Here is a 20,305-nt window from a genome sequence, read left to right as displayed (position 1 = left end):
AAGTAATACAAGTAAATCATTTATTTACAGTTTTCAGTACACAAATACAGTGGCAAATATAAATGTGAGAAAGTGAATCTTGCTGATCTGGTTGCTTACATAATTCACTAGGTGTTGAGCGACTGACCGAAGAGGTCAAGGGTCAAAAATCCAATGCGCGGCAAGAAGAAAGAACTCCCAACTGGCCATTTTCACTCTGACGGACATGGCAGAGTTATTCATCGAAGCCAGAAGGGTCAGACGGGTTGTGTTAAATAGAAAAGAAGAGAGAAAACGAAGCGCTGCTGCTGCTGGAGAAGCTTGTGAAAAGGACCAAGTTCAGCTTCCCTCAACAAAGAATCAAGAATCGTTGGAACAGGATTCACAAAGTACTGGATTTCAGTGCCACACTGGTGCAGGATCACCGAGGCTCCGATACCGAGAGCCGTCGCAGTGTCTCTCACATTCAGCGAGACGTCTGCACACGGCACTGATTCCTGGAATGACTCCGCGGCTCTGACAGACTGATGGGGAGACTACTACATTTATGGCGGTCCAAAACAAAAAAAACATTGCAGCACCTAGGTTCCTGGAAGAAGCCTAGAAGTCATGTTCAGACCCATCTTTACAGATGAGCAAACATTTACACATCAATATTACAAGTAATTCACAGCTTAAAATGATACAAATGAGAAACAAAAAACAACAATGTTTATCTGTACACAGTGAAACGGACACCTGGTCAAATGTGTCCGATGATGCCCTTGCCCCCTCCCCCCTAAATAAAGTGCACTTCTTTTGTACACAACACTAGAAAGGGGGGGGGGGGGGGGGGGGGGGGGACAGGGCTCATTGGACAGCACACCCAAACCTGGAGGTGGGACAGACAGGTGACTAATGGGTGAATACGCGACCTTCCCCCCACACCCGCGATACCAAAGCACCTTCTATTTGGTAACGTTCGTGGGTTCAACTCGCACTCGAAGCCTCACACACACCCGACGCTGAAGGCTCACCTGTAAAACATGCAAAGAAGTACTTTCTTTTTATTGAATACACATGGCTATATAGTTACGGAAGAGAGCCGTCAGTGGTGGTGGTTAAAAACGGAAAAAGGGGACTGGGAGGAGGAGGGAATGAATCCTGCAAATACCAACGAAAATCATCACACCCCAAAAACTACCATACATATCGTGTGTGTGTGTGTGTGTGTGTTTGCGTGTGTGAGCTGCTGGTTCAGCTTCATACACTTTACTGCACAAAAGAGAGAAAAGCGGTTTTCTTAATCAGGTATGAACTAGCAGACAGTGATTGTGGAGAAATGTTTCTGCAGAGGAAGGAGCCTTAGCTGTTGTTTCATCAGTCAGTCGGGGTCCTAGAAAAGACTGGCTGCCGTGTTTGCCCCGGACAAAGCACTGTTCATTCAGAATGTGGTGGAGGCGAGGGGGGGTGGCCATGGGGGGGTCCTGAGGTCCGGCACAAGTTAATGTTTTGGGGCATTTTTTGTTTTTTTGGGGGGGCAACAGTACGGAGAGTAGTCGGTCAGAAAGCAGTTTGTGCCGAGTCAGAAGCTGGCTTCCAATAGTAGCTGTAGTAGAGCTGATGAATAGTAGTATTAGTAGGTCAGATTACTTCTGAGTGAACAGGGCTTGGTCCACCAGGGTGCATTGTGGGGGGGAGCTCATCGAGGAGCTAGGAGATGGAGACCTGCCGTCGGTACGCCGGACACCATCTAGAGGAAACAGAGGACAGGAAGCAGGAGGGTCAGACGGGGGCAACACGCTTCCATGGCTGCCAGCCTTTGAATTCAACTACAGGCTAAACGTGTTTAAAGCCTAGAATACTCAAAATACTAAAAGCTTATCAACAAACAAACAAAAACAGTGCAATTTGGAAACAGAGGGAAAACAGCTGCAGGAATGAAGGGTGGCTGATTGGTGCTCACATCCCAATATTTTTCTTTTAAATGACATAATTGGGACAAATTCATACCCCTTCATAGAAAAACAAACCTTAATACAGCTGTGGAGAACTAACAAGCTACCAGAGGGCTTACAGCATCAGCATGCGTGGAAATTGCAAAAACGTATGAAATTAAAACACAGAGTAAAAAGGTCAAGGAGTGCAACGATTAGTGGCACAGCTGTGAAGCAGCCGCAGCGCTGCGGTGCGTTCGCCGACAGCCAGTGATTATTCTAACCGCTCGACAACAACAAGGCTGTGAGGACACATAACGGAGTAACTCCTCTTCATTACCGGCTGTGACGGATCCCTCTGTAGAGTGACTACACTACAAGTAACCATTAGTCATTCTGGGGTAAAATGCTTGTTGAAGTTCAGCTGAAGCTAATATGAGTTTTATTTCCACTACAGGACCTCAACAAGCTGTAATCTGGAGCTTCACATAACCCGACCCAGTAAGAACCTGCAAGGTCCAGGTTCAATACAGACCAAGGATGCACCCATACCACTTTCTTCAGACCAAGTACAGGTATATGAGTAGTTAATAACGCCATTATAGTTCTAACAATAACGTTGAAAACATGTATTTTCATCAGATAATCCTCACTTTCTGACTGTAACAAATACAACATAATGCTGTTGTTTCAGAGCAGAGTTTACAGTCGGGATGTTGTTATGTTACAGCTGCATATTCACTGTCACGCTCTCTCTTTCCTACATTAGTGAAACCCTGACAGATTCTATCAGCAGAGACACAGCTGACGACTTCACAGCTAAATGAACTGATGTGGTGGAGTTTGTTTAGCGTCACACTGCAGCTGCTGATGAACGATAAACACGTTTGTTCGTGAGGTTATTGTTGCAGCCGACTGATGAGAGGATAACGTCGTGTTGCCTTCGTCGTATCGAACAAATGTGAAACCTCTCTCCAGAGCAACTGGCAACCCAAGAAATTAGAGCCTCTCCAAGCTGAGCAACACACCTCCACCTGATAAATAAAAGGCAAGTCGAGCACAAGCAGTTATCAAAGTCATTCTGTGGAGCTCCCACTCTCTCCATACCACAGAAAAAACATCCCGCTGCTCGAGTCATCACCGAATCACAAGACAGGGAAGTGAAGGAGCTTGTTTTCCGCCTGGACGGTGCCAAATATTCAGGTTCAGGAACTTGCCCTCCAAAGCCGGGAAAGTAGAGTGGAAATAAAAACAGAACCCTTGACAATGGCTACATGTGAAGTTACGGGTTGTCAACCTCCTGTAGTGGAAAAGACCTGGGGATGCAGCTGTTGGACGGATCAACCCGGGTATCTTTTTCCTGGTAGTCGCGTGGAGGTTTATTGCCAGTGTTTTGTTCCAGCAACCTCTGACACGGGAAGTCAACAGTCTGTTCCTTGGAGTTTTGAACATAGACAAAAAACAAAAACTGATCCCCCCGACCCTTCCCGTTCTCTACAACTTGCTTTCAGCCACAGCCGTGACAAAGCTGAATGACGAGTTGGACAGGAGCAGCTTTATATCATGCAGGTGTTTTAGCGTGAAAGACCAGGGAGACAGAAAGGTGAAAATAACGCTGGACTGCACCAAGCAAGGCTGGAGGGGTGGGTAGGTGGGTGGGTGGGTTGGTGTAGGGAGGGAGGTAGGTACATTCCTTCTGGATGCTTTAGCTGCAGGCCTGCTATTGAGGGCGTCACACCAACAGTGCAAGCAACAAGCCACAGGCACAGAGCTGATTAAAGGGGCATTACGTCAACCCTGAGCAGGCAATAAGGGAGTTACATTCTTAAGACTCTGCACCACGATGCATTATCCACTCCAGTTCTCAGAGGACCCTTCTACGGAGTCAGTATGGGACTGTTCAATGAGACTTAGGCTGACACGATGCAGCTATGATGTCATCAACAGCCGGGTGGATGTACTGCTTGACGGCTGTGATGGTATTATGTAACATGACATCAATAACCAGTCGCCTCAAGCCAAGTCTCATTCACAGACGGGACGTGTTCACCCCTGATTCCTTGTCCGCTTAAGAGAATTTGCCTTGGAAATAAAAATGGCAGACAAAAGTCTGGGAGGTGAGAAGACGCTGGAACCAGGATTGAACACGAGTCTCTGAGGCAGCCCGGTGAAGAACTGGTATCTGGACCCATGCATCCCTGGTGCTTTAGGGACAGAACTCACCCAGTGTTGCCGCCGTCACACAAGGACGTGGCGAGCGTCTACTTGGCGTGATGCTCGTATGGAATACTATTCTGAGGTTGGGGGGAAGGGAGAGAGAAGGCCCAATATGTCAAGTCAGAACCCACATCCTGATCCAACCACACATCTGGTGAACACTGTGTGAATAACAGCACGTGTCTAACAAGAAAAACACGAGGCTGGGCTGCTGCAACAAGTGAGTGTTGAGACTTTCTTCTGTCTGGGGCTGTACACATCAGTAAATCATGTAGACCAAAACTCTCCAGTAATCAGAGACTATCGTCTTATGATGTTATGAAATAGCAAGATTCCATGAAGTTTACTAAACTTTAAAAATGTAGTCCTATCTGCTTACTGTTAAGTTAAAAGAAAAGGCTTCTTCTTCAACCCTAGCCTGGGGGTGAGGTGGAATGATCTATGGTAGGTATAAAGTTTCTGCTTATGCTAGTGGGTTAGCAGACCCTCTAAGAAGAAAGCAGATGGGTCTTGTACCTGTGAGGTGGACATGCGGGACGTGTCCTGCCGTCCCGTTAGGTCCGAGGACGACACGTTGACAGGAGCGCCGCGGTGCAGTCGCATGCTGACCTTTCGTTCGCGTTCCATACCGGACACTTGTCGAGGGGATGTGTTCGCTGCAGATCACGGATCGGAAACAGAGAGGAGGGAGTGGATATGATGACAGAAATCAGAAATACTGTTACAATGACTGAAGCCTTCGGGATCATGTCTGATCGAGTCTAGAACTGAACCGACCTGTGTGTGAGGTGGGCGTTAGCGGGGTGGGCGGGGCTCCGTCTTGGGTTCCTCGTGGTCGTCCTGATGCAGCGGGGATCCCTCGGGCCCCTGGGTTCCTGCCGTGCCTCAGCCTGTCCTCCCGGTCCCGGCGCTCTCTCTCTGCTTCCTCTGCTGCACGGTTGGCTCCCTGAGTACGACGATAACAGAGAAATCCATCAAACTCGACAGGCTACACTCTTTCACTCGGGTCGTTTCCTCCTTCCAAAAGACTAGGAGCAAATACCAGGAGTCGACTTTCATTACAGCTAAATTGTGACTGGCGTGTTAACTGCATTCCAAATGAATCAGAGCAAACACGTTAACTGAGTTACCATGTGACTGGTTGCATTTAAAAGGCTATTTCTTTAAACTGGAGTCTGGCACAGTGCTCAGTCTACATATCAGTCTAACTCAATAATCTCCTCTGCTTGGATGCGTTTTCAAAGGATTTTCAATCGTACTAAAAATAAAACCTTGAGGTGAATAAAAATGGTTAATTATTTAAATCCCAAAACATTAGTTTTGACTTTTGCTAATCCGTTATAAAACACACAAATGCCTCCCTTCAAATTAACGCAGGTATCTACAAACGCTTCAGTATATATTGACGCTCAAGTTTCAACCACAAACAACTGAGACATTATGATTAGTACTCACAAACTTGAGCATGTTCCAGTCAAAGACATAGTCGTAAGAGAAGCCCTGCCTGTGGAACAAGTTCCTGAAGAGTTGCCGGAGGTACGAGTAGTCGGGTTTGTCATCGAAGCGCAGGGAGCGACAGAAATTCAGGTAGGTCGCAAACTCGGCTGTGACAGAGAGGGAGAAAACATTTCATCAGCTGACTGCTCTTGAATATTATTGGTAGATACAGAATTATGCAGTCATGAAGAGAGCCGAAAATGAATTGAGACTCACAGGGGTATCCTTTGCAAAGCACCTCGATAGGGGTGGACATTTTCTTCTCACTGATGCGTTCATACTTCTGCCTCTTGGTAGCAGCCTTGAGGCCTTGCCAAGGCAATGAGCCCAGATTAAAATACATGAGAACATAGCCCAAGGACTCCAGGTCGTCACGCCTCGACTGCTCTGTAGAGGGAGACAACAGACAAGAGGATGGGTGATGAAAAAGTGTCATAACTGGATTCCAAAAATACAGTTTTAAATGGTCTGAGAAAGGCATTCAAACTATCAATGTGTGTGTGTTTTTTATTACCAATCCCCAGATGTGTGTTGATGGAGGCGTAGCGTGCGGTGCCAGTCAGGTTCTTGTTCTCGCGGTAGGGGATGTGCTGGTGTGTGCGAGCGTCTCGATATTTTTTAGCCAGGCCAAAGTCGATGATGTAGACCAGGTTGCCCTTTTTGCCCAGTCCCATCAGGAAGTTATCCGGTTTCACATCTCTGTGGATGAAGTTCTTGGAGTGAATGTACTCGATGCGACTGATCTGTGGTGGAGAAGAACAAAAATAATTAGATCACAACACCGTGTTAATATGCGGGTTTTCGGCAATTGAGTTGCTGCTCTGTAGATGTGGGAAACCAAACGCCATCCTGTCTGAGTATATGCCATCACCCAGAGGTGCTCGGTGAATTTCACTGAGCTGCAATCAGTGTGCATAGCAAGACACACGTCAGCTGGATTACTACAGCTGACTGTGTGTGTACAGTCGTTGTAGTTTGAGTTTTACTTTCCACCTGCTGATTAAAGTAAAGGATTAGCAACAAGTGCAGCTCAGGCTCACTTAAGATGGACTGTGGTTAAGGTGGACCAGCCACTCCTGAAGTGCATTCTATACATGTTTTGCTTTATGTTGGAATTGTTTTCACAAAGAGTTTTGATGGTTTAGGAGCAGTTTTGGCTCAGGAAGTGGAGCGGCTCGTCCACTAATCACAGGGTTGGCGGTTCCATCCCTGGCTCCTCCTGTCCACATGTTCAACTGTCCTTGGGCAAGACATTGAACCACAACTTGCTCCAGATGGACAGGCCAGCGCCTTTCATGGCTGCTCCGTCCTGCCCAGAGCAATAACCCAGTACAACACCTCACCTCTGTCTTACAGAGAACTCTCAGCTGGAGAGTTTTTGTTCTGCTTCTTCTATAGCTGCACAAGGTGAATTTGCGCATTGTTTTTAAAAAATTGTTTTATTATCCTGCTACCTCATTTTTATTTAATTCAAAACAAAACCAGCTGCAAATTTGCACATATGTACATATATACAGTCTGTTATCCTATGTTAATATTTTATACTGTAGCTGTGGTAGTGTGGTGTATTTATAGTGTATTCTAATATATTATTTATATTGTGTGTGAGTTGAGTAGGCGGTCTCACCATCTGATCGGCGAGCAGCAGGACTGTCTTCAGGCTGAACTTGCGAGAGCAGAAGTTGAAGAGATCCTCCAGACTGGGTCCCAGCAGCTCCATCACCATCACATTGTAGTCACCTTCTGCTCCACACCACTTTATTGATGGAATTCCCACTGCAAAAACACAGGAGTAAACGCTGTAACAACGGTAAGAAGAGAAACAAGTAGTCTAGGGAACACCGTCTGATGATAAACTTCCTTTTCTGAAGAGATGACGCTGTATGGGTTGTAACTTCAATCACAATCATGTCTTTGCTCTCTGCACTATTACTAGTTTCTATCCAACTCCTATGATTCTGAATGTGTGATTCATAGGATAAACATGACATGACATATTCATATCGTCCCATGACTCATCTCTCATGAGGTCATGATTGTTGGATAAATAGAGAGGGTTACATCATTTCCAGTCGTGTGCCTTCACCCACAGGTGTGGCTTCAGAGTCCCAGTAAATTTTATTTCTACGTTGCAGTCAGATTTGTTTGGTGACTCATCATGTGGCCATCACATTTACATGGAGGAGGAAGGATCAGATATGGGTACAGTAAGAAAAAAAAAAGATCATGTGACTAGGGGGCGTTGGGGGGTGAAGAGGAGACGGAAACTGGGCACAATAGGGCTGAGATTGATAAAGAAGTATAATGAGGGATGAGGATGAGTATTGGGAGCAGATAGTCACCTCCTCCTTGCATCATCTTGTAGATTTTGCTCTCGATGTGGAGCTGGGGGTGTTTGGTCTTCACACATTCCAACTTAATCGCAACCTCTTCGCCCACGGAAATATCTGTGCCTGGAAATGGACAAAAAGGTAATACACATTATGGACTAGTACACCCCACTAGTGCAAGAAAAAAAATCAAACCTAGGGGCACCTACTTATCTCCACTGCACTCAGTGAAACACGAGAACAGAGGAGATAATTGTGTGAAATTTTAGCATTGGTGCGTGTAATGTATGTGTGAGACATACACTAATATACACTATATATTTAGCAGTTTTAAATGTAAAGATTACAAATGCTTCCGCATTTATTTCCTGTTGCAGTGCATGCCCATGTCGTAAATCAACTGCAAGCTATAACCAATACGAAAATGTAATTTTTTTTTAAAAAACAGGGTAATGGAGCCACTAGTGTCTGACAAGAGCACAGCAACATGAAGGAGATCACATTTCAGTAGGAAGGGGGAGGGGAGATGTGCACATTGTTTGTTTACTACAAAGTTCATGTGGTGAAAACCCATCAGAGTTGATATTCTCCTTCTGTCGCCACCGACATGCAGATGATTTTAACTAGACATAGAGACAACAACATGCACAAAGCACCGATTGTGGTTATTTTTGCCACGACGGGACTAATGCAAATAAACACAAATCATCCCAGCAGTACAACTTGGCCTGTGGTCGCATCGAGCATCACAAAAGTGCAGAAAGTTGTCATGATGTATTTTATAAAAAACTATCATTTGCATTATGACACTGATGACAGACTTTAGACACCACCACGTGTTTGTCTCGTGGGTTTTAATGTTGGAATAGCTGATGGATAAAATCAACAATTTTGATAATAGATGTTTATCAAGCTAAATGCCAAACATCATATGATGAAGTGAAAAGGAAAAAGTCTTAGTTGTAGCCCTAAAAACAGCGTTTGGTAACTGCTGGATCCAGGTTCAGTTACAGTAGAATAACGGTATAAATCCTGTGCAAATACAAGTTGCATGTCAACATCTAGACACCATATTACAAGCTGTGTGACCCGGCATAAGAGAAATCAACTCCTCCAATAACTCATTATGACATGGAAAGATTGACTCATGAATAACCATTACCTGAGAGGATTTTCTTGTCCTACATTATCAAAAGCCATTTTGCCTGAGAGCTAACCGACATCTTCATCAACTGGAAAAACCAGCGCACCCAGTGTTTATGTGATCACAAACACATTCCCATGACTACTCAACGGCGAATCCATCAAACGGGTGACAGAAACTAACAGAAGCAACCTCGTAGAAAAAAAACACTGAAAGGAGGGTGGCAGTTTTGAGGTCGAGGGCACCAGTTTCTGTTCATCGTGCCTCAGGTCTGAGGGGCAGAACGGCCTCGCAATCCAGCTGCCGTCATCCTCAGGACTGGGATTAGCCGACAGACGGCGGCGTAGGCCACACATTCACTTAGCTGGTCATCTATACCGCTGGCTAAAACGTCAACAACCAGATTCAAATAAATTCTGCAGTATGGGAGCATAAAACTCTTAGCTGCTGCCTGTCAAACGTGGACGCTTATCCATGTTACAGCTTGAAAAAGCGAAACCCACAGTGACATTTGAAATGGCAGGCTGGGTCATGTCTTGGGCTGTGCAAAGAGTGAGCGGCAAGCCAATGGAAAAAAACATTTAGGGGAGGATTGCATCACAGCAATTTCAGACAGCTTGTTGCAAACTGTACAAGGCAGCCAGGAGAGGAACACAATGACACAACAGAACAAAAGATCACACCATCAGTTTAACTTTGAAAGCATCATCACCGAAACACTGGAGGCTTATAGGTTAATGACGTTGCTTCTGTACTTAGGTTGTTGTTGTTGCTGATACAACCTAGTTGGTGCAACTAGATATTAGCTCCAGTTGAAGTCTCCTCTATGGCAAGTTAAGTGTTGCCTGTCAGATACACCACTAGTTTGCCATTATATATTTTAAATTGACAACCGTGTAACAGTTGTAAACATATATGGCCATGTCGTAATATCCGTGGTTTATGTCCCGTGTCTCGGCCGTGGTAGTTAGCTCACCTAACTGGGGAAAACAACTGTAATTTTGGGCTTAGAGGGGGAAAAAAACACTTTGTTCTTCGTAAGTAGCGTTACACACGGTCCGTAAAGATGAACAAAAACCAGCAGCAGTTTGAAGTGTCCCCTGGTTTTTCCACATAAATGCCAGATAAACAAGCTAGCTGTCTCACCTGTATTTTCCACAACGCCTCCAATGACAAAGGTATATCAACTCACATCGCCTTTTATATCATTTTAATGGGTTGTTGGTTGATTTAGCAACACAGAGGTAACATTAAGGACAAGTAGCAGCTAGCCTGGTGGCTTAAACCTAGCTTAAATACGTGATATTATGAAGCTAATGCTCGGACATTTTTTTTAAAGCAGGTATTTTTGATTCTTTAAAGTACGCGCAAGTTGAAGGGAAAAGATGTTTACTCACCCAAATAGATGTCCCCGAAAGATCCGCTACCGATTTTTCTGCCCAGTCGGTATCGGTTCCCCACTCTCAGCTCCATTTCGCTATTTTAGCAAACGTTAGCTACGTCCGTTCGCTTCGTGTTTGTACCTTTTTGTAGTTCAACGTCGCGTATCCTAAATGTTCCGCTTTTTTGCCCTTTTGTTTACGCTAGCTCTGCAAAAAAAAAATATTCCACCTTCCTTCTTGACTGGTTTACAACCCTCCTTGATTCACATACCCCCGCCCCCCCGCCTCTCTCCACCAGAAACCCAGTTCCGCTATCGAACTAGACACAAATTCACCATCTTTTTCTTATCTTTCCGAGATACGAAGTTCAGAAATATCGACGTCCTTCGATGCTGTGAAATGCGTAGCTTATGCTCTCCGTATTTTGGATGTCGTTATTAGCCCAAAACGTAAGGATGGAGACGGATTTCTTGCCGATAGACTTAATCGTACGCAGCTTCACTCCGCTGTCGGATTTTTTCCCCTGCGCCGTGAAAGCTGCCCGTCGCTACTGACGTCACTTCCCCTAGCAACCACAGGCAGAACAACACTAGTACAGTAATACACAGAAGTTAGGCCGTTTGAAAACATGGAAATGTGATTTAGGATTAAGAAACGTATCCATATTTCCTATTTAGGACAGGCTACGTCATAACATTCAATAATGCTTTGTAAATAATATGTTGTGTTTGCTATGCATTTGTAGTAGAATACAAATTAATTAGGGTAAACACAATTAGGCGACACATTTTGCTTCCTTGGCAAAGAAAGTATTTTGTGACAGATTATTAAATTATCCAGGCATTATCAAATATAGATGAAGATTAAAACAAGACAAATGGAGTAATTGATAGCTATAACTGTGTAATGCATAATATGGCAACACATGCTGCACATACAGCCTTAAAAGGGTGCCCTGTTGTAAGCTGGGAGCTCACATTAATACAACACGTGTGTGCGAGTTGTTTTGCATTTATTGCCATGTTGTAATGACAAGAGCTGTGAGCAATATGTTGAAATGCAACCGTGCACATAAATTCCCTTTGTATTGTAAAATGGTTGTGTCAACAAACTCTCCCCTGCTTTGCGTGCGAGACATCCGTCAGGTTACCCAAAACATCTGACTCCCACTTCCTGTGAATGTAATTTGATCTGCTGTTGTCGAAACCAGTTTCGGTTGTCACACAGAGACAAGTGTGGGGATGGAGATAAAAATCATTATTGTGTGTTGTTACAGCATTTGTTTAACCCACAGCATTCGTGCACACGCTCGCCCCTAAAACTGATTATCCTCTGACAATGAGAGCTTGTTTTCACATCCATGTGGGAAAGTGTCATTTTCTTTTTTTATTTGCTTGAATTGTGTGTTGGATTAAAAACATAAAAGCAAGATAGACAGACAGACGGAGAGGCAGAGAGCAGCTCCTACATGTACCCATAAATTATGTCAGCTCCAGCTCCCCCCAAAAGCCACGCCCACAGACCCCGAGTGCAGATTTTTCTCATTGGCTGCATGTGCACCGGCCACGCAGGATTTTTTCCCATTGGTTGCCTGCAGGCCAGTCAACATGACACCGAGGCAGCTCACATGGCAGACCTGTTGTTCCCCAGATTGGGTAATCCTCTTGCACGTGCAGAGCAACGCGCTGCATGGAATCTGCACTCTGCATTCACATCCTGTAGGAACAGTGACAACAACTCCACAGCTTAAGAAGACGTCAGTTGTTCCACAAGCTTGAGACATGTTTTTGGTGATCATTTACTTCCTGGTTGAAATATAATATCAAACTACATTGGAAAATACACAAATAAACTGTGTAATGAAATACAATTTTGTATCATTTGAAATGTAAATGTGTGAAAACAGTGCAACATAAGGGCACTTGACACTTTAGGACAGAGTGTACTCTCAGCTGGTTGGGGAGCTGCCACAGTTTTAGGTGGAGTAATCCAATCATGAAAGGGTTACTGCTCTCTATCCCTGCATCCAAACCAGGGCAGTCAACGCTGAAGTGCCTTCAACTCGCATTCTCTCTGCTGGCCATCAGGGGGCGACTCCTGATTCCATTAAAGTCTATGAGAAAATGACGACTACTATTTCTCTCTTGATGTATTATCTCAGTAAACATTGTAAACATGAGTTTATGGTCTCAATCTCTAGTTTCAAGTCTTCTTCAATCCAGCATGATGTTCATTTAGTACATTATGGTCCATTTAGAGTCCAACAGAGCAGAAAGCAGGGGATGCATGAGTGTGTATTCAGCCACAGTGACCCTTATGGTACATCCTGTAAAGGTGGAGGGATGATACACGATACAGTACGCCATGCATACTATATTTATTCTATATGTAAATCAGGGCTGTCTGTCATATATCATAGATATATTTAGTATCATTTCCATATCATATAGCCTGCATCAGTTATGGGACGATATTCATATTCAGACCAGAAAGCAGGGGATATGCGTTAGGGCGGGGCTACCTTGTGTTTGACAGGTCGCTACCGCGCAATTTGTTGTACTAGTGTCTAAAATTGTGACATGAAATTTGATGCATTTTATCATTCAAAGAAAAGCTCTTTTCTGGCAGATTCACAGCCTCTTTGTGATAAGTCTGTCCCCCGTCCTGGGACTAGTTTGCCTTAGGGAGACCCTACCAGGTAGATATTGCTCACCCATATCACTATGGGTTTACCTGACAGGAAGTGCTTTACACATAAACATGTTCACATCAGCATGTCTGCAGAAAGCCATGTATGTAAAAAGCGTGCATGGATTCTTAGATGAAGATAACAGGAGGAGATTAAACAGCCGAATGCTGATAATTCAGGAATTTTACATTTGAAAAATGGGATCCACTGATGGGAAACAGCTGATGTTGTGATGACAATCACACTGAAAAACAATCTCATCTCAATGACATCTGCAGCAGTCTGAGTTCCAACTAAGGGTGACATCTAGTGGGCGTTTGGAGGTAGTGCAGTGAATTGACTATATGAGTAATGAGTAGTGGATATGTTTGTAGATACAGTATGTGTTATAATATAAGATGCTGCTCTGAATGTGGAGACGGGAGAGGATTGAAGGGATGCTTTGATGACCCAACCTTTTCTCCAGAGAGTCCTGCTAATTCTACAAATGTGGGTCCTCTCATATGCAGGTAGTCCCAGTGCATCAAGACCAGGTCAGGTAAGTGGGAGGTCTGGCCAGAGCATGCAGGCTAATTGTAGACTGGGTGTTGGGGGTTACAAGTTACAAGGCTATACTGCTGGGTCAAGATGGGGTCTCTACCAGGGATCCATCATCCATATCAACATCTCCTCCTCCTTGTTTTTGTCTCCCGCCCTCACCAGATTGCTGCATGTTGACGCCGGCTGAGAAATTCCTTCAGACGGAAGCCACGACCTGCGGTGTCAAGGCGAGGCATGTTTATTTACGCAGCGCGTTTCAGCAACAAGGCAATCCAACGCAGCACACAACAACAGACAACATGCATGTAAAATGACATAACCATCAGTGCAGTGTGAGAAATGATTTCAGAAAAGCCAGCAGTGAAGAGTGAGTTTTGACTGAAGACAGACATCTTGAATCAGCCACCCCTACTTCCTCCACCTGGCACACAGAGAGGTTTCTGTTGTTTACAACCTCACTGCTAGATAAGACAAATCCTACATACCAAAATGTGTCTCTTGTTGTGTCTGCAGGCAACAAAACACTTGCAACATGCAGAACTGATGCTGGGCAACAGATGTGCAGATTTGTTCTGTCATGCCGGGTCGTATCCACACTTGACAATGAAAACTGCTCTCATAAAGAAGCCATTATTGTCATTATTAGTATAATTATTGTGATTGTCATTTAGTCGCCCCATGAATGGGCTCCAGTGATAAGGACATGGGAGAGACACTTGAACTTGTAGTTAATAAAGTGAACAGAGACTGACCTTCTAGTTCTATTCTGTATCTTCACACAGCACTCGTCTGTTTCTTTTCTTCTGTTTTGTTGTTTTTTTTTCTTCTCCCCTTTTAGTTCGACTTGTGCTTGGAGCTCCTCCTCCTCAGAACCATTAAGTGTTGCTTGACACTCTTCCTCTTCCCTCATTTTGCCACTTTTTCCTCCCTTATTTTCTCCTCCTCCACCCGTTCGGAGGAGCGAGGCTTTCTGGCCGACATTGTGTTATGTTCTGTGTGTGAGGAGAAAGAGAATGACCTGAGGGACGGACGGGACGACGACCTAAGAAGACAGAAACGAAGGGGAGAAGCCAGACGTTCATTCTTCAGAGGGGGACAGACTGGAATATCACGGCAAAAGTAAGATTCCTCTACTTTCTATAGGGAAACGATTCAAAAACACATTGAATGGCATCGGGTCCTTCATGCTGTTGTTGTGCTCTGAAATACACACACACACACACACACACACACACACACACACACACACACACACACACACACACACACACACACACACACACACACACACACACACACACACACACACACACACACACACACACACACACACTTTCCCAGATGTCAGACCTTGAATGCCCCGTACATCCCATGGCTTTAGGAGACAGCAGCACCAAAATAAAACTCTCAACACTTCCATCAGCATCAGCTGCTGCTGCTGCTGAAGCAGTTTGAATACAGGAATCAGTAGAAGTGGATCCTGGACTTCAGCTGTCAATCTTTAAAAAATCACATTCACGGATTAATTCTTTGTGAGTGAAAGCTGCTGCGTTAGTCACAGGAGATAATAATGACGTTCGCTTCGTGGGATTACAGCTCAGCTTTGGCTCAGCACCCATTTTCATGTCAACAATCAGTCACTCTGGGAATATGTGACCATGACATCACTTTATTTCACTTTATTATTATGTAATAAGAGCCCCATGTTTATGAATTAAAAGGCCAAAACAACACCCAGTCCCACTGCAGCTCCCTCCAGCTTTCACAGGAATATCAAGTATAGCCTCTCACTTGGAATATTACTTGAATGAGGATGAAAAACAGACAATGCACACAAGCTTCTTCATATTACTGACTTCTGTCATCACTGACTCTTCAAAAGCTTTTGATGGTCCTGAATGGCCTTTTTTCTCTGGGCAGCCATAGCTCCACACGGCATTTTAATGCAACAATTCAAGTTCTTTTGATTCGAACCCGCGATGCCACCGTGTTGACGGCGAGCATCCGCTCCAAACCAGCCTCTGCATCTTGTCGATCTGGCCTCGGCTGGCCCTCTCCCACCCGAACCCCGGGGCCCCGGCCGTTGGACAATCAGCCAGTCATGAACCTCTTACCAATGCGTTCAACCCAGCACGGCGTTCCTCTGTCTGCCGGTGATTGCTTCTGTCATGTCACTCATGTCTCTTCCCCACCTTTCCAAAGAGTTTCTATAACTGTTGTCAGATCTGAGGGTTTGGAAAATGAATCTGCCTCACTCATCTGCAAAACAGCTGATTTCCATTAGCTACATGCCTGCGGTTCAGAACAAATACTTGGAATAAGAAACAACTGCAAGACTGAGTTGGAATCTGATTTACAAAGATGGAAATGCACTCCTTTATCATTTCACTCTGGCATATTAAAGTGAATGTCCTCCCATTTAATCAATTTCCTAGGCTCTGTGTTACCACCACCGAAGACCACCGAGGGAAAAAAGGCTGTCGTGGGTCATATAATAATCTCCCACTGTCCCTCAGGTACATTAAGAATGAGTAAAAACCAAAAGTTAAGAAGTTAAACTCCATAAAAGCCAATACAGAACACTTGTATGGACTTTAAAAGGATTGCCTCGACTATTAATGTTATCAATATTCCTTATTCAGTGTTCACCCTGACTAAAAGACGACCAGAAATATTTCAATATGTGTCGTCTTGCTCTTTTGGAACTCAGTATTAGTTAATTACTGTAGATTACAATAAGCAAACTCAAATTAATATTGCCAATGGATTACGGATGGATCCACCTTTTCTCTAACTTATCCTGAGATTCATTGTGACGACTGGATTTTAATCAACACAGCGGGAGATTCCCTCTTCCCCCCTCAACCTGAAAAATATATGACAAAGCATATCCTCCATCATAATATAAAAATAATAAGAATAAAATATGAATATGGATCATATGACATTAGTTTCCTCCCCTCTTTCTTATCAACTGCAGCAGGTTGCTAGGTGATGGGAACGGCAAAGGGTGGGGGTGAATGCAATCATGGTGACGAAAATAAGACCTCAAGGTAACCCGGCAACGGGAGGTCTCTGACTGTTGGTCCCACGTCTTTACAGAGACCTGGATCCATCGTGGAGCCGACCTTGGCTCAGGTCGGCCATGCGGGCTAGGACGGCCTGTTGGCTGAAGGTTCATGTTTAAAGGGGCGATCCACTGAGTGGAATAAAAGCAGACTGCTGTGAGTTCTGCTCGGTTGAACATTGGGCAGGCATGCCGTCTTCAAAGTTCACAATGACTTCATGGATTCTATTATCTTACCTAAACGTTACGGATGGTGTGTGTGTGGAATGTCCTGAGAGGTGGAGTTCAGAGACTCGTGGTTTCACGGGGGAAACTCTAATCCTCAACAAATCTGGTGTTTTCCACCGAGTGACCATTCTAATGTGTGCTTTACACGGACCTACAGACGTTTAAACGTGGGTGGACCACATGAGAAAGAGCTCTTTGAACTTCAGGCTAATCAACTCATCAGATTAACAACAGAAGTGGAAAAACAAAAAATACTGAAACGTTTTGTAAGACTTCAGAGAGGTTTTGTGACTTACGTTATCATGCAGTGTTCGGTATCTGTCTATGACGTCTATGAAGGAACACTGTTCTTGTGTGTTAGATGACCACAGGATGTGTGTGGGCCCTGCTGCTCCTCTGGGCCAGTCCAGTAGACCCTTCCCGGACACCCTATGATGAGAGAAAAGATCCAGATCCCAGTAGTGACCCAAAGAACTACCATCAAGATGTCAGGTACCTTTCAGTCCAGCCTGCATGCAATCGTGTTACTATAAACTGAGATAATCCTTCAATAGTCCCACAGAAGGTTATTTAATGGGAATATAAGCTGTTTTTAATTTGATTAATAACTGATCTTAAAAGCTTTCAGGAAAATGAACAAAAGCATAATCCAGATATTTAAATGTACCAGCCTAAAGCAGACTTTCAGCGCGTGCTTCAACTTGAAATGAAATAATTATTGGGTGTCACAATGATATTAGTTTCTATTGGCCCACAGCTAATGTGTATGAGAGTAATGGACACAATATAAATGTATTGGAGCAAATGGTCCCCCTTTTGTATGCATTTTTTTGTCTTTGAATATCCGTTGGGTTCTGCGCAGGCACCTCTTATCACCGATGCTCGGTAGATGGGTACCAATGGGCAAGTTTGAACTTCTATTTAAAAGACAAATGCTTACATTGTTGTACCGCATGTGAAGGAGTAGGGAGGTGAGGGAGTGTCAAAGATGCTGCGACCCAGGAGAGGAGGCTCCCCAACAGTCCCAGCACCACCCACAGTACCAGATAGTACCACAGATCAACATCACTCTGCTCAAAGGTCAGATGAAGCACATGTGGCTACAGTTTCTGAAAGCTGATACTGATATAAAGACATTTTAATTTCCTATGGTGACAGCTGGTATTTTTTTAATTTGATCATTTCTAATTAATAAAGGCTTTGCTCTACTTCAAAGGCATCATGACAGCCTTGACGCCTTATTTGTTTCAATGCTATACAGCAATTTTCTTTCTGATGCTCCTAGGTGAGAAAGGTGATAATGGTGAACGAGGACCTCATGGTAAATTAGGCAGAGCAGGCCATGTGGGTCCTCCAGGTCCCGGTGGAATAAAGGGCGGCAAAGGCAGCATGGGCCTCCCGGGCGAGCCCTGCAAGTCCTACTTCGCGGCCTTCTCCGTCGCCCGCAAGAAGGGCCTGCACTCCAATGACTACTTCCAGACGCTGGTGTTCGACACCGAGCTGGTCAACCTCTACGGCCACTTCAACATGTTCACCGGTAAGTTCTACTGCTACGTGCCGGGCATCTACTACTTCAGCCTGAACGTGCACACGTGGAACGAGAAGGAGACGTACCTGCACGTGATGCACAACGAGCGGGAGATGGTGATCCTCTACGCCCAGCCCAGCGACCGCTCCGTCATGCAGAGCCAGAGCCTGATGCTGGATCTGGAGCGGGACGACCAGGTCTGGGTCAGACTCTTTAAAGGCGAGAGGGAGAACGCCATCTTCAGTGACGACTTTGACGCGTACATCACCTTCAACGGACACCTGATCAAGCCCAAGCATGAGTTGTAGGTAGGAGAGGAGCGGGTTGTATATATATTTTTATATATATAGACAATAAATATCAGTCCCAAAGACTGGGTCGGGACCCGCAGTATCAGGGTCGCCCAATAAATCTTATCTCAGATTTATATCTGCAGTACATTTGAGTGGTTGTAGAAGGACGTTACTACTTGTGTCCTACGCTCCCTGCTTGGCATGTCTTCATTTGTTTTGGAAAATTAAAGCATGAAAGCTGACAACAGTACTGTATAACAGTACAGTAATATGAACATTACAATTCATAGAGATCAGTACTACACATTATTATTGGCTTGGTTTAATAAGCAACTCAATTTTATAGGATATGTAATAGGGGGTCAATATAAGCTGAGGAGTCCTTGGCCTGGAAAACATGGAAGACCTCTGATTTAAATGATCTACCATATCACTTAAAACATTTTAAAGGTTGAAGATAATATTGAAGATTTATATATTTGTGTATATTTGCTATAATGTCTTTAATGATGAATGTGATGTCATCATGTTTCGTTATGAAATCAACTGTTTCTACTGGCCTGGGTGTGTGTGTTTCATTCAATGACGGTCTATGACTCTTTTCTTGTGTTTTCCTCACTTGTAACAAGTATTTAGTGACATGACACACATAAATGGAGTCCGTCCTCTACAAGCACTCTCAGCTTTGTAAACCCTGGCCAGTGCTGATGTCACCCTACCGCCACATGGTGGCACACTTGACTGCGATTTGCCCAGAGTCCGACTCATGCGAGTTCAGATGGATGTTCGTTGTATCATTAATAACAGGAATAAGGCGGTCAGCTGAACATGCAGGAAACCAAACAGCTTCAATCACATTTTTTTCCCCATATATTATATATTGACCATTAGCTAGATTACACCTAATGTGTTGCAATGCAGAAGTTGGCTCTCATCTACTTTGTGTGTGAGACAAATAACCACTTTGCTTTTCATCTCACTGAACACCAAACGTAAAGCCTCTCATCCTCTGCATCATTTGTTGTACAAGAGACAGTACAAGATATATATATATATATATATATATATATATATATATATATATATATATATTTGCTGAAAAAAGTTGCAGCATTGTTTATCGTCACTCAAGGGATCGACAAAGTAATTAAAACAAAGAACTTAAAGCACAGTAGGTGAGTAACAATTACACAGTTGATTGAATGCCAGTCAGCTAGATTGTCCCTTCTGTGTGGCAAACCAACGCGAGCCAGCTGATTTACAGGAAGCAGGGACCTCCAATGAGACACCCCGTCAAAATAAAGCAACAGAATTGGTGCAAAATAACATGACAGAAGAGACGTGGGACAGTTGGGTGATGTTATACAAACATTAGGATACGATGACAGATACAGCACGCTACACAAATGAAAAAAAGTCTATAGGATATATAAAAGTAAAAGTAAAACTGTTGTTTCCCAGTCCATGTGAATGCATTAGCCAACAACCATCCCAT

General features: G+C 44.2%; 2 protein-coding genes across 5 annotated transcripts; one reads left to right on the top strand and one right to left on the bottom strand.

Annotated features, from left to right (window-relative positions):
- Positions 1-6: 6 nt before the first annotated feature.
- On the bottom strand, positions 7-10,718 carry csnk1db (casein kinase 1, delta b). Of its 3 annotated transcripts, none has more exons than XM_084040215.1 (10): positions 10,481-10,718; positions 7,952-8,062; positions 7,237-7,385; positions 6,124-6,352; positions 5,826-5,996; positions 5,568-5,716; positions 4,890-5,058; positions 4,629-4,768; positions 4,119-4,184; positions 7-1,711 (listed from the first exon to the last, which is right to left on the bottom strand). In XM_084040215.1, the coding sequence occupies exons 1-9, from the start codon at positions 10,554-10,556 to the stop codon at positions 4,134-4,136; spliced, it is 1,245 nt and encodes a 414-aa protein (XP_083896341.1). In that variant the 5' UTR covers positions 10,557-10,718; the 3' UTR covers positions 7-1,711; positions 4,119-4,133. The 3 variants fall into 3 exon arrangements, with proteins under 3 accessions (XP_083896341.1, XP_083896342.1, XP_083896340.1); XM_084040216.1 differs by having other exon boundaries at positions 4,119-4,189; positions 10,481-10,716; XM_084040214.1 differs by lacking the exon at positions 4,119-4,184 and having other exon boundaries at positions 10,481-10,717.
- A 3,936-nt stretch (positions 10,719-14,654) lies between these two features.
- c1qtnf1 (C1q and TNF related 1) lies at positions 14,655-19,416 on the top strand. Of its 2 annotated transcripts, none has more exons than XM_084040128.1 (4): positions 14,655-14,813; positions 17,351-17,481; positions 17,957-18,069; positions 18,275-19,416. In XM_084040128.1, the coding sequence occupies exons 2-4, from the start codon at positions 17,351-17,353 to the stop codon at positions 18,823-18,825; spliced, it is 795 nt and encodes a 264-aa protein (XP_083896254.1). In that variant the 5' UTR covers positions 14,655-14,813; the 3' UTR covers positions 18,826-19,416. The 2 variants fall into 2 exon arrangements, with proteins under 2 accessions (XP_083896254.1, XP_083896253.1); XM_084040127.1 differs by having other exon boundaries at positions 14,656-14,813; positions 17,951-18,069; positions 18,275-19,410.
- Positions 19,417-20,305: the final 889 nt, after the last annotated feature.

Source organism: Eutrigla gurnardus, assembly GCF_963514095.1.
Source record: "Eutrigla gurnardus genome assembly, chromosome: 22".
Taxonomy (NCBI): Eukaryota; Metazoa; Chordata; class Actinopteri; order Perciformes; family Triglidae; genus Eutrigla; species Eutrigla gurnardus.
This window is presented reverse-complemented; position numbering and strand designations above follow the sequence as displayed.

Coding starts and splice junctions, on each gene's coding strand:
- c1qtnf1 (XM_084040127.1), top strand. CDS start 17,351: ATGACCACAGGATGTGTGTGGGCCCTGCTGCTCCTCTGGGCCAGTCCA. Junction 17,482..17,950: donor AACTACCATCAAGATGTCAG/GTACCTTTCAGT, acceptor CCGCATGTGAAG/GAGTAGGGAGGTGAGGGAGT. Junction 18,070..18,274: donor CAACATCACTCTGCTCAAAG/GTCAGATGAAGC, acceptor TGATGCTCCTAG/GTGAGAAAGGTGATAATGGT.
- csnk1db (XM_084040215.1), bottom strand. CDS start 10,556: ATGGAGCTGAGAGTGGGGAACCGATACCGACTGGGCAGAAAAATCGGT. Junction 6,353..7,236: donor TGCTGCTCGCCGATCAGATG/GTGAGACCGCCT, acceptor TCTCCACCACAG/ATCAGTCGCATCGAGTACAT. Junction 5,059..5,567: donor ACTGGAACATGCTCAAGTTT/GTGAGTACTAAT, acceptor CGTCGTACTCAG/GGAGCCAACCGTGCAGCAGA.